Here is a 16377-nt window from a genome sequence, read left to right as displayed (position 1 = left end):
GGGTCATAATTAGCATATACCTAGGTAGGCCTTCTGCAAATAAAAGCCTATAATGAAATGTAAATGCTGAAGGAGATCTAAAGAAAAAGTAATTTCCAGTTAAGAGGTATACAAATTTGTATGTGTGTTAAAATTTCATGATTTTATTTATGGTTTTGTCACTGAAGAATCTTGGTCACTGAGAAAAGTCTCGAATACAAAAACTGGGTCAGGACCAAATTGGGTCATGACATTGTAGAAATTTGATATATTATTATAAATATGACCTTACATGGGCAGTTGTGGCTGTTTCTTTTGGCCTTTTCACTTCTCACTGGCAGTTGTAATGTAATTGGCTAAAGAGTTTAAGCAATCTGATCTTTATTGTTAAAATTTCAAGCATCTGTTTCAGTATTCAGCTCGAGATTTTTTAATTTTTAATTTTGGTTGGATTTAACATCGCAGTGGTTCAACTAAGGTGTCCTTCCGCTCTTGGCTGAAATAATGCACAGAGCTAGCGCATTGGAGGTCATCCTCCATCAGTAAAGCTAAATCTTTTGAACTCTAAACCAAACAATATATTAAATGACTCAAATAGTGTTAATTTTTAAAGTATACCTTTGGTAGTGATGAGGGTCGTTCCCCAGTGTATGGATTTTCTTCAGAGTCGGAACCGTACGATGTGGACTCTGTGAGCGAGACAAGGGGGCTTACTCTGGTTTTATGCATGGAAGAATGATGTTCAGCAGGCTTGAGTAGATTACTGACAGCTCTTAGACCACTGACAACATGTGGTGGAAGATTCGCGTCAGCCAACATGTCCGTAATGAGCCCATGGGCTTCCCCAATTATCGCCGAGTCATAGCTGGATGACGAACTCTGAAATTATAAGAAAAACGATCTTGATAATGATTATGAAAGGAACAAAAACATTCTCTGATACTTTCGTGAGCCACAAAGTCATAATGTACCTCTTCGTTCATCTTAAAAGTACTTGAAACCCGATATTAAGCTTACGCTAGTTTTGACCAATAAGTTACATGAATACATTTTTATTTACTTTTCATTAAAGCTTAAAATATTGTTAAGACAACATTACTACTGATGTTGCTATTAGTCGTTTCACTGTAGCCATCATAACTTGATAAGAACTATATAATGACATTTCTCCAATCAACATGTCAACGATTTTATAATAAATATAATCAATTTAAATTCCCAGATTTTCTTATGAAGAGAGAGCTGTATTTATATTTACATTACATAATGTGAAACAAGTGATAGAAAATTGTCCAAAAGAAAACCAGGATTTCTGTTCCTATTTATTATCGTACATAATATTATGTGACATGCAAGGCCCATAATAGTCAGCTTAACCCTTTACCTCATATATACGCGAAACAACGTGCTTTCGACCCCCCCCCCCCTTTTTAGGCCTGAAATAGTGAAAAAATGTCCTATTTGGGCCCCCAACACATGTTTCAGTTTGAGAAATGTATAAAGTGAGCACTTTTTCGGCGCCGCCCCCCATCCAAAAGATACATCAGGGGGTTGCCAGAAGGGGGATGTGCCCCCTTCTGTTTGGGGGGTTTGAAGGGGGTGGAGTCCCCCTAATCGCCAAAAATTTTTTGGACTAGTGAGAGGCTTAAAATGACCCCAGGTCGATCATAAGGTAACGTGTAACCAACGCTGAAAAGCCATTGACTCTATCTCAATCCCTTGAGAAGTTGCAGCACTTTGAAATAAATTTTGATGGAAAAAATCGAGGCAAAATAGTGATTTTTGGCAATTTTGAGATGTCCCCTCGTTGCCATGGTAACAGGAAATTTAAGACTGAGCATGTCGTTCCAAAGGCAATGGTCCAGTCAACATTTGTGCCAAGTTTGATTAGTATTGAAACATTTTTCATAGTTTCATAGCAGTTTGAACTTGTAAGAGGAGGCTTTTCAGTGAAAATGGCCATTTTTCACAATAATATTTTGCTCATGGGGGAAAGAGTTAAAATGATTAAATATAAAAACCCAACAATTATGATGCACCATGGCGATAATTCTTCGAAAACATAAGTTCAAATGCGCATGGAAGAAATTGAAGAAATTGTTTAATGTCCAAGTCGATCAGCTGCAATTCACCAATATTATAAATTTGGAAAACCTTTTTAACAAAGAGTTGATATATTACATATATTATATATTAATAAATGAAATATTCAGAAATATTGATGAAATACAATATTTTTTCCATTTTCCATATTTTCATTGGAAAACTTTGTTTTTTTACTGCAGTGAAACATATTTTCTGTATTTTCACTGGTGTCTTGCCGGACTACTTTTTTCTAAATTTAGCCAATACACAAAATTTCAAGGGAAGTTGCCACTCATGAAATATTTATTTTCATACCACAAATGAAAATATATCCTGTATTTATAGAAATAACTTGAATATCCTACATGTATTTATAGATGATTTTGTATTGTATAATATATTTGAGAAAAAATACTTCTATAGAGGAATTCATCGAGGCAATGCATCGTTACTGCTTCCTAATGAATAGATGGCCACAAATCCTTCCTTTAATACAGAAAACTCTTTTGTGTGTCACATCCTCAGATTCCTAAAGGCACCGTTATTGATTGTAAAAATCATTCTAATTGGTTTATACAAATTGCTTTTCTATTGTCATGTTAAAGTCACAGCACACTGTTGCTCCATAGCTGAGAAAATGTTTTCTTAAAAGAAGTCTTAAATTTCTTTACTGCTTCTTTAAGATTGTATATCTAAAAACAACGTATTGCCACTAAAACTCAAAACTTTTTGTAGATTAACAATTTCAGTTACCATCACTTAAACAAGATAGATAATTTTTTTGTAAATTAAACATTGTTTTCATCCTGTAACAAGTAACCATGCAGAGGGTAAAAGGCATGATGAGCTAGACCTAGCTTCCCCTAGACACATTTAGTCATAAATATGGTTGATCCCTCTCCTATGTAGTTTGAATAGTATATAATTCATTGAAGACATCATTTTGTTAACTGTTTTCAATGCTTATTATATCTAAGTCATACCTTAAACAAAATGTGTCTTATAGCTTTTTATAATTGAAGAACTCAGGGTTCATAGTGGTAAATTATGATACATAAGTTGAAAGGAATCAAGATCACCATGACACCGAAAAATGAAAATATTCTCATCATGTCAATCATCATAATCGAGGGTTTACCGCAAAACTGCGGTAACTTATATGAAATAAAGAAGGACTTGAAACAGTCTTGCGGTCAAACAGTAGTAACAGCCAGACTGACATACAGACAGACAGAAAGACAGAAGGATATTCTAACAAAAGAAAACAGGCTATCCCAAGAATTCTTTCAGCCATACAATTTCAGATTTACAGCATTACAAATTAAAGATTATTTAATCTCAAAAAACCTTACAGAATGAACAGAATCCTACAGTATATATTATGTAACCAGCAACCACTGATGGCAGTTCATCTTGAATTAAGACTTCTAATAATTCAGATGTTAAATATTTACATCCACACAAAATACTTGATCCAAATAAAACACTTTCCCTCCAATTAAAGTACTCCAAACTCTCTTTCTGTTTGGTCAATTTGAGTAGTCCAACAATTATCTTTTGTAAACATTAGCAAAGTATAAAATTTCCCATAGAATATTTAGGAGGCCGTCCAATATTTATTGACACCGATGAACCGAGATTTTTGATAGTAATGACGCAATTAAAACAAGGGCATGCTCTTTCTTCAGCAGGGGTAATGCATTCATGATCCAAAAAAATAATATATAAATGATCTCATGCCAAATAAGGCTTACACCCATATTGATCTTTAACCACTGAATGGAATCAATAGATTAAAAGTTAAAAATGTAATAAAAACTTATATTCACCCTTTTTCTACTCATGTGAATAAATCTTGTACATCTAATTAAGTATATTTAATCATTCCCACCACTTAATATTATATCCCAATTTTAGAAATGAGCACTTATTATGTTGAAACAAGGCCGACTGCTTTAAAATTGATTTAAATCGGTGTACTCGTACACTCCACAGACCTATTGACACTATTTAACAAATCGCAGTACCGTTATGACGTCAATCGGCACAAAAGATCTCGTAATATTACAACAAATCATGCATTGTGTTTGCCTCTAGAGTCGTAAAAAATGGGATACCGGAGCGAAGTACTTCATTTTAATTGACCGACTTGTGAAAATCAATTACAATGAATAAACCGGCTTCGCTATCTTAAGTGCATATTAAGCTCTTAAATGATACAATATGATACAATAAAGACACAGGGATTCAGGTGCTTTTTTATGGCACCTTCACACCTTTTTTACGACAATGTACATACATCACTATTACCATTGGTAATTTTTCATTCATGAAATCTCGGAGAAATTTTTTTTCTCACTGCAATGAATTGGAATTAACAACTTAGTTTGCCCTTGACTTTGAGAAAAATGTAAATATATACCTTCCAATGACAGATATTATGATCATATTTGGTTCTAAGGGCAATATGTTGTCTTTATAAGATAACACAGTTGCCATGGCGACCAAGATACTGAATTTCTAAGCACATTAGAAGAATCAACAACCTTCGGCTAAGTGCTTCCTATCTATTTAAAACTTAAGACATACAGAAGCTCCGCTAAAATTACGTTCTAAAAAATGTTGGAAACTTTGAAGTTGGTTCTGCCTCTTAAATACTCTTAAGACTCCTTGCACGAAAATAACAACGAACTCACTTAACCGGCTTGTGCATTATGGTGATTTAAAGGATTGCTGCGCCAAAACACTGCAGTGCCAAACTTTGTAAAGTGTTAGGATTTTAAAGCAGATTAAAATAGGACAATGTCCTTTAGTATAAACAGTAAGTCTGTGTGTCTCATTTATATAATAAAATTATAAACTCAAAACCATACTTAAACTAAATTTTCATTGAATTCAAAATCTGATGGAAAAAAATCAATTCAAAATACACTATTTTAGATGAATATATAGGGGTACAGTAATAAATCTATAGCTGAATGGCTTGAATACATAATAAAGTACTTAAACTAATTAAAAAGGTCAAAGTGCTCCATAAACCTAAAGATACAAATCTTGGAAGTACCTAAAATCACTGTACGTAATATTAAACAATATTAAACAATTAAACACGACCTTCATAACTGACTGATTTCAGTATTTGTTATTGTATACATAACAAAGGATAATTTGACTGAACATTGGGGGTTCATGATGTATAATGCTAAACTTCAACATAATAAACTGGGTAGGTTTCTTTGAAGATGGGCCTATAGGTAATTAATGCTTGACTGGTCTTGTGGTCTTTGTTCAAACTGCAAAAAATGCATGCTTCAAGCAGGCTGCAGTGAGCATGAAGGCCAATTGTTAGCAAGCTGGCAACATACTGGCTTGAAGTGAGCAGACTGGCAACAAACAAACTGGCAGTGAGCAGGATGGCAACAAACAGACAGGCAGTTAGCAACAAACAGACAGGCAGTTAGCAGGCTGGCAACAAACAGACAGGCAGTTAGCAGACTGGCAACAAACAAACTGGCAGTGTGCAGGCTTGCGACAAACAGACAGGCAGTGAGCAGGCTGGCGACAAAAAGACAGGCAGTTAGCAGGCTGGCAACAAACAGACAGGCAGTAAGCAGGCTGGCGACAAGCAGACAGGCAGTTAGCAGGCTGGCATCAAACAAACTGGCAATAAGCTGGATGGCAACAAACACACTGGCAGTGTGCAGACTGGCAACAAACAAACTGGCAGTGTGCAGGCTGGCAACAAACAGACAGGCAGTGTGCAGACTGGCAACAAACAGACAGGCAGTTAGCAGGCTGGCAACAAATAGACAGGCAGTGAGCAGGCTGGTAACAAATAGACAGGCAGTTAGCAGGGTGGCAACAAACACACTGGCAGTGAGCAGACTGGCAACAAACAAACTGGCAGTGAGCAGGATGGCAACAAACAAACTGGCAGTGAGCAGACTGGCAACAAACAGACAGGCAGTTAGCAGGCTGTCAACAAACAGACAGGCAGTTAGCAGGCTGGCGACAAACAGACAGGCAGTTAGCAGGCTGGCAACAAACAAACTGGCAATAAGCTGGATGGCAATAAACACACTGGCAGTGTGCAGACTGGCAACAAACAAACTGGCAGTGTGCAGGCTGGCGACAAACAGACAGGCAGTTAGCAGGCTGGCAACAAACACACTGGCAATGAGCAGGCTGGCAACAAATAGACTGGCAATGAGCAGGCTGGCAACAAATAGACTGGCAGTGAGCAGGCTGACAACAAATAGACTTACAGTGAACAGGCTGCAACAAAAAGGCTGACAGCAAGCATATAGTGGTGGCACACCGACCATGCAGACACTTTTGTTGCTCAGGTATAGTTCAGTACAACCTCAACTGAGTGGTCAACTGTAGACCAATCACCTCTTTACATCAACATCATTAATTTTACTTAAATTAAGACTTAAGAATATAATTAACTTCTGTAAAGCAACACCTCTTATCAATAACCAAAATCTCCAAAAGGGCATTACTTGGCAAAACTTGTTCAGACAAATGTGTAAAACAATTTGTCACCTTAGTGCAGTAACAGGTTAAGTCCTTCTAAATTTAATAGGATTTAACCAGTTATTGAACTAAGGTGACAACATTTCTTCATTTATTCTAATATATTTAACTTTTTTCACATAATATTATATTTAACGCCTATATTTTTAGTAACATACATGTATAAAGCATAAACCTTTGAATTGCTTTCGTCACTGATTTTGAGGGGGCTTCCCAGGCTTTACATCATCCAGGCTGTAGAAATATACGTAACTGCTTTCTAACCTTATTGTAAAGGAAATGTCAGCCTATGTTTATATATAGCCTGAAATGAATGATGATATCATCTCCCTGCACATACAGACTCACAGCAATCATTCATCAAGTAAATGTATTTATATACAATATCCAGTCCAGTTTTCCCGCCCACAGATCTCGCCATTTTAGTTCCTGTTTCTGCGAAACTGTTTGTGATGTATATAAAGCAAAGGCATTCTGCTGCTGTGTGTTTTGTTTTGTTGGCTTTGTCAGAACTTGCAGCATACAATTTCATTTTGTTTAGGTTTGTTATCTAAAAGCACATTTGTTAGCTAATTTTATTTGGTTTAAAATGTCAGCTGTATCAAAGGGTAGAACTGTATTTGATTCAAGCAACCGACAAGTCAGTTAATGAACTGTTTTTTGTAAGCGTTATTAAAATTTTCATATCCTTCAAGGTTCGTTTTCCATATATAGAAAAACCTAAATACTAGTTTGCCTTGTGGCCTCTCAAACCTAAGCATTCGCCTTCTCTGCCTAAGCATCAACCTTGTGGCCTAAGCATCAACCTTGTGACCTAAGCATCAACCTTGTGACCTAAGCATCAACCTTGTGGCCAAAGCATCCCTATAAATCTGCTTAAGCATCAACCTTGTGGCCTAAGCATTAACCTTGTGGCCTAAGCATCAACCTTGTGGCCTAAGCATCAACCTTGTGACCTAAGCATCAACCTTGTGGCCTAAGCACCCCCATAAATCTGCTTAAGCATCAACCTTGTGATCTGAGCATCAACCTTGTGGCCTAAGCAACCAAGCACCAACCTTGTGACCTAAGCATCAAACATGTGACCTAAGCATCAACCTTGTGGCCTAAGCATCAACCTTGTGGACTAAGCATCCCCATAAATCTGCCTAAGTATCAACATTGTGGCCTTAGCAACCAAGCATCAACCTTGTGACCTAAGCATCAACCTTGTGGCCTTAGCTACCAGGCATCAACCTTGTGACCCAAGCATCAACCTTGTGGCATAAGCAACAAACCTTGTGGCCTGAGCAACAAATATTGTTGTTTGAGCATCAACCTTGTGGCCTAAGCAACAATCTTGTGAACTGAGCAACAACCTAATGTGGCCTAAGCATCAACCTTGTGGCCTAAGCATTAGTACCATGAAATGACAAGGGTCAAGACACTGATTTTAAACTTAACAAAGTGGTATTAATCAAGAATGTATCAAGAACATCTTCTAAAATCATACTGTTAAAGAGGTTTGCAGCATTTGACATTTACAGAGCAGGTCAGTACAGACACTGGTCAGTGTACACATCCATACAGTCTGTCAAAACTCTTCTGGTGACTATGATCAAATGCCTTACTGAACTATCTCAGACAGCGCCAAAAGCCAAAGCAGGCAAATTAAATCTGTTATACAAATTCACCAGAGTAAGGGCTAATAAACCAAGTAAATAGCAATAAGTCAATACAAATATGTAGATAGCAATCATTCAAGCCATGTATGACATAATGTAAATACTGACTATCCTATCAAGACTAATTATTGTCACTAAAACCCTTTTATCCCAAATTGTAAGATCACAATTCCAGTATATGATAGAGATGCTAGGAAGATAAGATATGCCGTCCTATCCCTGTATAATTGCCAGTCTCCAGGGAGGTTCTGAAATTACCAAATAATGCTAAAATCTCCAATCAGACACATATACCTTCTGGCAATATACCGCATGTCTTTGACAATACAACATTTACCTCCCCTTGGGAATTTGCCATCATATTTATATAATCCTAAATACCACCCTTAATATCTTAAAATGGACTTGTCTGTCTTTGAATCTGGACAAAACTATTGACCATTTTAGGGAGGAATTTTGAAATATGCACTGACTGAATATTATAGCTACCAGTGAATTTTTAAGATCGTGACTAGTTGGCATGGACTGCATGACTGATCTTTGTCTGCACTTGTCACACAGGTGGGTAGAACCTGATGGCATCGGCTGGGGGTAATGTTTAAACCAATAGAATTATGGAAGTCTCTAAATAAGCTCTGAAAAATAGGCACCTTAATATCTGAACCTAACCTGAATATCTGAATCAGCTGAAACTGAGATTTACGACAATTATTTGATGACATAATTTGGTAGAATATTGAAAACATTCATTTTGACCATATACTTATCATTCATATGTTTGAATATTTGGAAGGATTATAATGATCAATAAACAAAACATGTACACGCTTAACCAAATTTCTAATTGGTCAATGCCCAGCCACAAATGAAGCACATGCTTCAGGTAAGTCCCCCAGCTTTAAGTATACCTGAAATGTACTCCAGATATACTTACAGATAATAAGACCTGCTTCACCTGAAGTCCTACAGACTTCAATGATACACAACAACCATACTTCAAATGAAGCCTCTGGGACTTCAAGTATACTCTTCCTAACACATACCTGCTTCAGTAGAAGCCCAGGGAACTTCTGCTGGAAGTGCCAGGGACTTTGTTGATACTTTGTAAACATTAATAAATAGATAAGAACAGTAATGGGGCTTCAATGATGCTTTAAACACTTAAATGAAAATATAAAGCATATTTCTAGGGACTTCATATGTACTTTTGAGACTTGAGTAAAATTTAACTCACAAACACAAGTGATTGTAACATAATATAAACCATGTGTAATTGGTCAGTGAGGGGTCAAGAGTTTCTCCTTGCTGTTTTCATAATAGCCTGTGTTAAACTCGCCTATCTTATATAAAAGAAAGTGTTAGATAAGTGGGGCTTACAACATGTAATCTAATATCCTGAACAAATCTGGCTCTCAGAAAATTCAAATATTACTCAGGAAGTTTCTTTGGACCTCTGAAGTGCTTATAATTTATAAAGATGTTTAGGACTAAGTTAAACATGTTCCTAAAGTGTCATTTAGATGAAATAACTTTATAATGTGAACTTTAATGAAATTATAATGGGACATTAAATGAGTTCTTCAATCAGATGGAAATGGAAATTAACTATTGTTCAATGGAATAATGGTAGGCTATTTAGACTATTTTGTTACAACAGCCTTTTCAAATTTACCTTAAATTAACACTTATAATTTTAGTTTTTGTTTCTCTTCATAAATTTACATATGTCCTAATTTAAATCTTTTTCACTGAGTGTTATTGAGGGGGAAATTTTAAATCTGCCCTTTTCTTTACATTATGTACCAGTACAGGTCATGATTTTTCATATTTACATTCTGAATTCTGTTTCAGTAAATTATGGGTTATATTAACAGTACCATCAATCATATAAAAATGGAACCAATATTATTTTTCCGTTATTAAACTATTTCATAAGATATAGATTTATACCCGTTCACCTTTTAAAACTTTATATATGTAATTTATGATGCTTTAAATGTACTTCTTCAATGATGCTTTAAATGAACTTCAACTTGATGCTTAAATTGTACTTCTTAAGATATATAGTGTTTGATGCTTTAAATATACTTCAATAAATGAACATGCTTTAAATGTACTTCTTTATGTTGTGCTTCAAATGTACTTCATTATTAATTTCAAGCTGATGTTTAAAAGGGCTCCAAGTGATGCTTCTATTGTACTTCTGGTAAAGCTTTAAAGGTACTTCCTAAATTGATACTTAAAATGTACTTCCCTGAGCCTATCATGCTGAGCTTGTATAGGTACTACCTGAGTGATGCTTTATATATGCTTTCTTAAAAGAAGTATCTTTGAAGCATAATTTAAATATTTTAGACGGAGCTTTAAGTGTACTTCCCCCTGTTCGAGTGAATGTTAAATTTTGCTCCATAAAATAAAGTACACTAGAAGCAGGTACTTAAGTGATACCATATTGATACTACATTGTGGGGCTTTATAGGTACTTCTATTGTACCTAAAATGTACTGTATTTGTGGCTGGGTGAGTAGGTAACGATACTTGGAACATTATGAAAAGTGACGGTTACGTAAAATTGATACGAAATTTATTCTTACATTCTACAAAATGAATTGATATAATCTATAAGCCAGTTTAATAATTTGTTTTAATCTATTTCAGAGAAGAAGAAAAAAGGATGCAACATTTGACTAAATTGTATATGTCTTGAAACTAAATGATTTCTCCCTACCTTCCTTCAAGATGTTAAATAAAATATTTGTGACAAAACCAAAATTTAATTTAATATTTCCAAGTACATTTGCAATATATATATTAAAATATCTTTCAATGAAGTCAAACAATTTTTTTAATATTTTTTAGTTAACATGTGGCGCTTATTACATTCCTACATAACTTATCAATCAAATGAAATGTGAACTGATGATTTAAATACAATGAAATAAAACTTCTTTTTTTTCAGAAAAATCATATTTTGGTACGGTAAAGGAAACAAATTTAATGCATAATAATCTGCATAGACCATAGATTTGTTTTAAAGCATGTTACTCAGTGATTTTCATAAAAGACGTACCTCGCTCAAACTTCTCCTCATGCCCGAATAACGGTCGTGATTACCACGTCTCAATGTGACTAAACTTTTATCCAAATCACAAGTTTCTCGTGCACATTTGTGTTTATTACATTTTGGTTGCTCACTTGCATCAGAATGCCTAAATTCGTCCGATTTACTGTACTTCATCATTGACAATTGTCACAATCAATTCTTCATTGCTTAGTTTTTTCCCCCGCTTTCTTCCGTTATTCAAAATGCATAGATTTACAAACTGAGTAAAAAAGAGTAAATTTGAGCACTATCTAAGTCATTACTTAAGCCATTATTAATAAGTCATGTACAAAAATGACAAAGTAATTATTCATTACACAAATGTGTCATAATCTAAGAACTATGACACACCAGCTGCACACAAACACACGGACATATCAATTACCAGTGTCTCCAAAGTACCCTGTTTTTTAACCATTAATCATACATTATATACTGAAACAATCACAGTAACCCTGTTTTACTAATATCTATATTTCACAAACACAAACTTTTCTTTTAAACAAGAAATCCCATCATAAATTATCAAATCCACAGAACACCGGCCATCTTAGTCAAAATCATAATGCACTATTAACACCAAGAAAACTTAAAGAAATTATCGTATTGTATTGAGAAACTATCACAGCATCGATCAAAACTCAATACAGAAATCACAAGTGATGCTGACGAAACGAACGAGACCGTATGTATCAACATATTGACAACTCCGCCATCGTCAGTAAAACCAATACTGTCGTATATAAACACATTGCTGCTTATATATATATATTAATTGCCGATGATTTCTGTCCTTACTTTCTATTTAATTGATGTCCATAGATCTATACTTTCTCGTATGTGACAGATGTACACATTTTCTATATAATAGTATGATTATAATGGCCTCAAAACAGGGATCGCCTGTTTAGTAAATTGTCGGTCCAATTAAGAATTGACAGGTGAGAGTAGAGTGGAGTAGACCTTGGGTTGTACAAGATAAGAAACAAAGACAAGGGCAATATAATTATTAAACCAGTTAGGGAGGTTAGAAAATTGAGATTTACTGTACATTAAATTAATTAGTTTATGATTTGTCCATTGAAATTACAACACAACACAATATTATTATGACAGAACTTTACATAAATTTAAACTATCGTTACTTAAAAATGTATTCATGAATGTCTTAAGTTTTCAAAAGGCTACTGGAATATTTTTTTTCAACATAAAAAATTTCTAAGAACTGTTTTTTGAGAATTACTTGTAATAGGGAATGTGTCTTCATGTGTTAGACATACTCTGTAATAATTTCAGGTTTCAATAAAATGTCTGCGATAAAATAATTCTAACTTTCTACTTTAAGATGAGCATAGTATATCTTTAAGAGTTTTTTCAAAGCTGCGTAATGACATTATAATAATACTAAACATAAACCTGAATTATACATCAGAAGGTAATTTATATAAAATCAAAACGAAAACATGATACAGAATAAAATCAGTGATTGAGACTATTATTTTCAACTGAATTTTAAAACACCTTACAAAATTTATTTTAACAATATTACAGAAATTAAATTTTTTTTCCAGGAGTTTAATTGTCATTGACAATAACGAGGAACCCAGGAGGCAAGGAGGGTTGCGATATACATAGGTAACTATTTGATTTATTACATCATAAAATAACGATACTTCACAATATTAAGAAATATGGTAAGTCATGTGACAGATGGCGTCTGGAAGAGAAATCTACATCAAATTTCTAAAATTTATACCTACATTATACATCATATGTATGAACATGGAATATTTTTAATATCATAGACATAAACCAAAAATTCAGGATGTTTATACAGACAATTGGAAGGTACAGTAGATATATTCACTGGAGAGTTTTAAAGCAGCATTTATGCCTCCAGATTTATGCTAACTTTCATGAAATTTTTTTTAATATATTAAAAAGTTTTACCCATTCTCAAGTGACCCATTAAAAAGAAAATAACAAATTGTAAACCGCACTTAATTTTAAGAAAGTTACCAAAAAAGGTCAAAATAATGCAAAATATAGCCCTTACTATGTTAGTCACAGAGTAGAAATATGGTGATAAATACTGCAAAATCAGTCATAATTTGCATGTCATTTCTTTTTTCTTAAAATCAGAATACATTATTCTCCAGGTTGATTTCCTTGAAATATTTTTTCTTTTTTTTGCTCAGTGCTTTTATAAGTATTTTTTGAACAATTATGCGAAAACATTTTGAATATGCTAATAATTATAAAAATAAAGAATTCACGTACTTATATCTTCAACACCTGTGTTTGAAATAATGGCTTGAATTGCAGAAAATTAAGATTTCTTTGAATAGACAAGAAGTTAGCAGAAATCAGATATGCAAAGAAAGACAATCCCTGATAGAAACTAGCCTCTTTAATTAATTAGTTACTTCCCTTTCTTGCAAAGCTTTATAGCTTTATGTACAAATTTTCTTTTTCTCTTTTTTTTAAAAAAAGCAGAAATTTCCAATTCTCAACTTCAATTGTGAAATTTCATAAAAGATTTAACCACCCAAAAAAACATTCTTTAAAATAGTAAATAAAATGTATATACCACTTACTGAATTTATCTAACAGAAAAATAAATCTACCCGTCACAACACTAAATAAAACCTACCAACAGACTCTTTCACACATAAAATATATACTTCCAACAATCAAAATTTTAAGCAATTTTAATAAACTCAAATATTAATCAACTCCTTTAAACCAACTTATTGAAAATTATTTCAAACAGCAAATAAAATCCTTACAAATCTTTAATATATAAGAAAAAATCTAATGAAAATTCCCAAAGATCCCAGTTCTTACATAAAAATTTGTGCGCACACTGACAATCTATTGTGAAGAAATGATTGACAATTCCTCTTTAAATGATTGCGAAAGATTATTGGACATGTAAGTAAAAACGACAATAAAATGTCTATCCTAAATGGCTGTGCATGGTTAGTACTTTAACCATTTTAATGTGTGTCCCTAAGGCCAAGCAAAAAACGCAGTGGTTTCTGGTGATCATATTTGGCTGAAAAATTTGCTTCAGTTTAAAACAATATGTCCTCAATAGCTAACAAGTTTTTAGATTCTCGATTATAAAAGCACATTTAGAAATAGAAATATGTCATATCGTGACTTTTCAGCATTTTGGTAGTTGCAATTAGGCACATTTACAGGCACTGACCTCTTGTTAGCTGTAATAGCTTTCTCTGTTTAAAGAATCCTAGCACAGTGACCAACCCAAAACCATCGAGCAGCACAAAAGTGAATGAATATTTGTGATTTTCAGGTTCTTCTGCCTTTTGGTCATGCAGAAGAATCATAAAAATGATATGAGCCGTGTCACGACAAAACCAACACAGTGCGTTTGCGACCAGCATGGATCCAGACCAGCCTCTGCATCCGCGCAGTCTGATCCGGATCCATGCTGTTCGCTATCAGTTTCTCAACTTGTAATAGGGTTGGTAAGCGAACAGCATGGATCATGATCTGGATCCATGCTGGCCGCAAACACACTATGTTGGTTTTGTCGTGAGGCGGCTCATATATTATTTGCACCCTTTTATTACCAGTTCAAATGGTAGACAATAGTTTTATTTCCGTCCACTTATAAATATACAGGGGAACCATGCATATCTGAACTCTTCCAATCTGGAATCCTACCTTATCAAAACAAAGTGTCCGAACTTTTCTTCTGTTCCGGACGAGTTCGAATCAAACTGGTTCAATTGTATATTTTTTTTTGTGAACATGATGTAAATCAATCTCCGAGTGTATACCAAACATTTAACCAAACCTTGGCCTATGATAATAATTCTTACAGATGAGACAAAATAGCATATAATTTATGTTTATTTGAACATTTAACATTCAACTTCCATTCATCTTCGCCCTGAATGTATGCCCTCTTTTTTTTTTTTTTATTTCACTTTAAACATTTCTTAAAAAAGATAAAGGATAAATCAAAAATGAAAATCATAAAGTTTAAGTCAATATCAAAATTGACATTTAATATCATCAGATTCATCATTACAAAGAAATCAGCCTTTTATTCGTCCATTTTCAGAACATGTGTATTATTTAAATAGGCAGTTCATGATGTTGCATAGAAACTTTGAAATAAACAAAAGACTTGAATCGGTACCCTTTTTCCCATCGAACAATGGATTTCGAATCTAAAGTAATATTTGTTTATTTGATTTATTTATTTACAGGTTCTGTTATGAATTCAACTTGACAGAACTAATATTATGAATTCTGTTAAGCCTTTATTTATTATTCAGAGTACAAGAACGCCTTTTTGTGTCTGTGTGAAGATTTCGCAATAAGGTATCAAATCAATTGAAAGCCAAAATATAGAACTACAGTTTGCTGTCCCCTTTTTTAAACCATTGGCGGCAGTGCGCTCGATCTCTGTGCAGATGAGTGCATTACATATAATGCACTTTTTAAAATTTCGAACTATTTCTATTGCACTCATTCGGATATAGATCTTTGTCAATACTGACAATACTGATTGATTATGGTTGATAATATTCAAATATAAATTCACAATAAAAATTAATCACTCTTTTTTACTTAAACTTCAATAAAGTCTTTATTATTATTATTTAAATTTTACCTACTTGCACTCTCCTATTTTAAGAAATTATTTTGGTTTATTTGAAGCATTATATTACAGACTGTCAGATGTTAAAGCAACAGCACTGAGATTAGTTTAAATACATCAAAACAAATTATCACATTCACTCGCCAGTGTAGGGACAGATGAAAAAGAACATGGCAGTGTTAGGACAGATGAAAAAGAACACGGCAGTGTAGGGACCGATGAAAAAGAACACGGCAGATAAGGACAGATGAAAAAGAACACAGCAGTGTAGGAACAGATGAAAGTGGGCAAGACAGTGTAGGGACAGATGAAAAAGACCGCGACAATGTAATGACAGATGAAAACAGAACACGGCAGTAAAAAGAACA

At 34.0% G+C, this 16377-nt stretch overlaps 1 protein-coding gene across 1 annotated transcript in view; it reads right to left on the bottom strand.

Moving 5' to 3' along the window:
- LOC132747502 (cGMP-inhibited 3',5'-cyclic phosphodiesterase 3A-like) overlaps positions 1 to 16377 on the bottom strand; it is a gene marked incomplete at its 3' end in the record, with an annotated part of 138968 nt that overhangs the window by 33591 nt on the left and 89000 nt on the right. Inside the window, exon 2 of the mRNA XM_060736902.1 lies at positions 598 to 858. Within this exon, the coding sequence (XP_060592885.1) occupies positions 598 to 858 (261 nt within the window). The remainder of the gene's footprint in view (positions 1 to 597; positions 859 to 16377) is intronic.

Source organism: Ruditapes philippinarum, unplaced genomic scaffold (assembly GCF_026571515.1).
Source record: "Ruditapes philippinarum isolate M1 unplaced genomic scaffold, ASM2657151v2 ctg287_1_1_1_1, whole genome shotgun sequence".
Classification (NCBI taxonomy): domain Eukaryota; kingdom Metazoa; phylum Mollusca; class Bivalvia; order Venerida; family Veneridae; genus Ruditapes; species Ruditapes philippinarum.
Note: the sequence above shows the minus strand (reverse complement) of the source record. Positions and strands in the feature narration are given on the sequence as shown.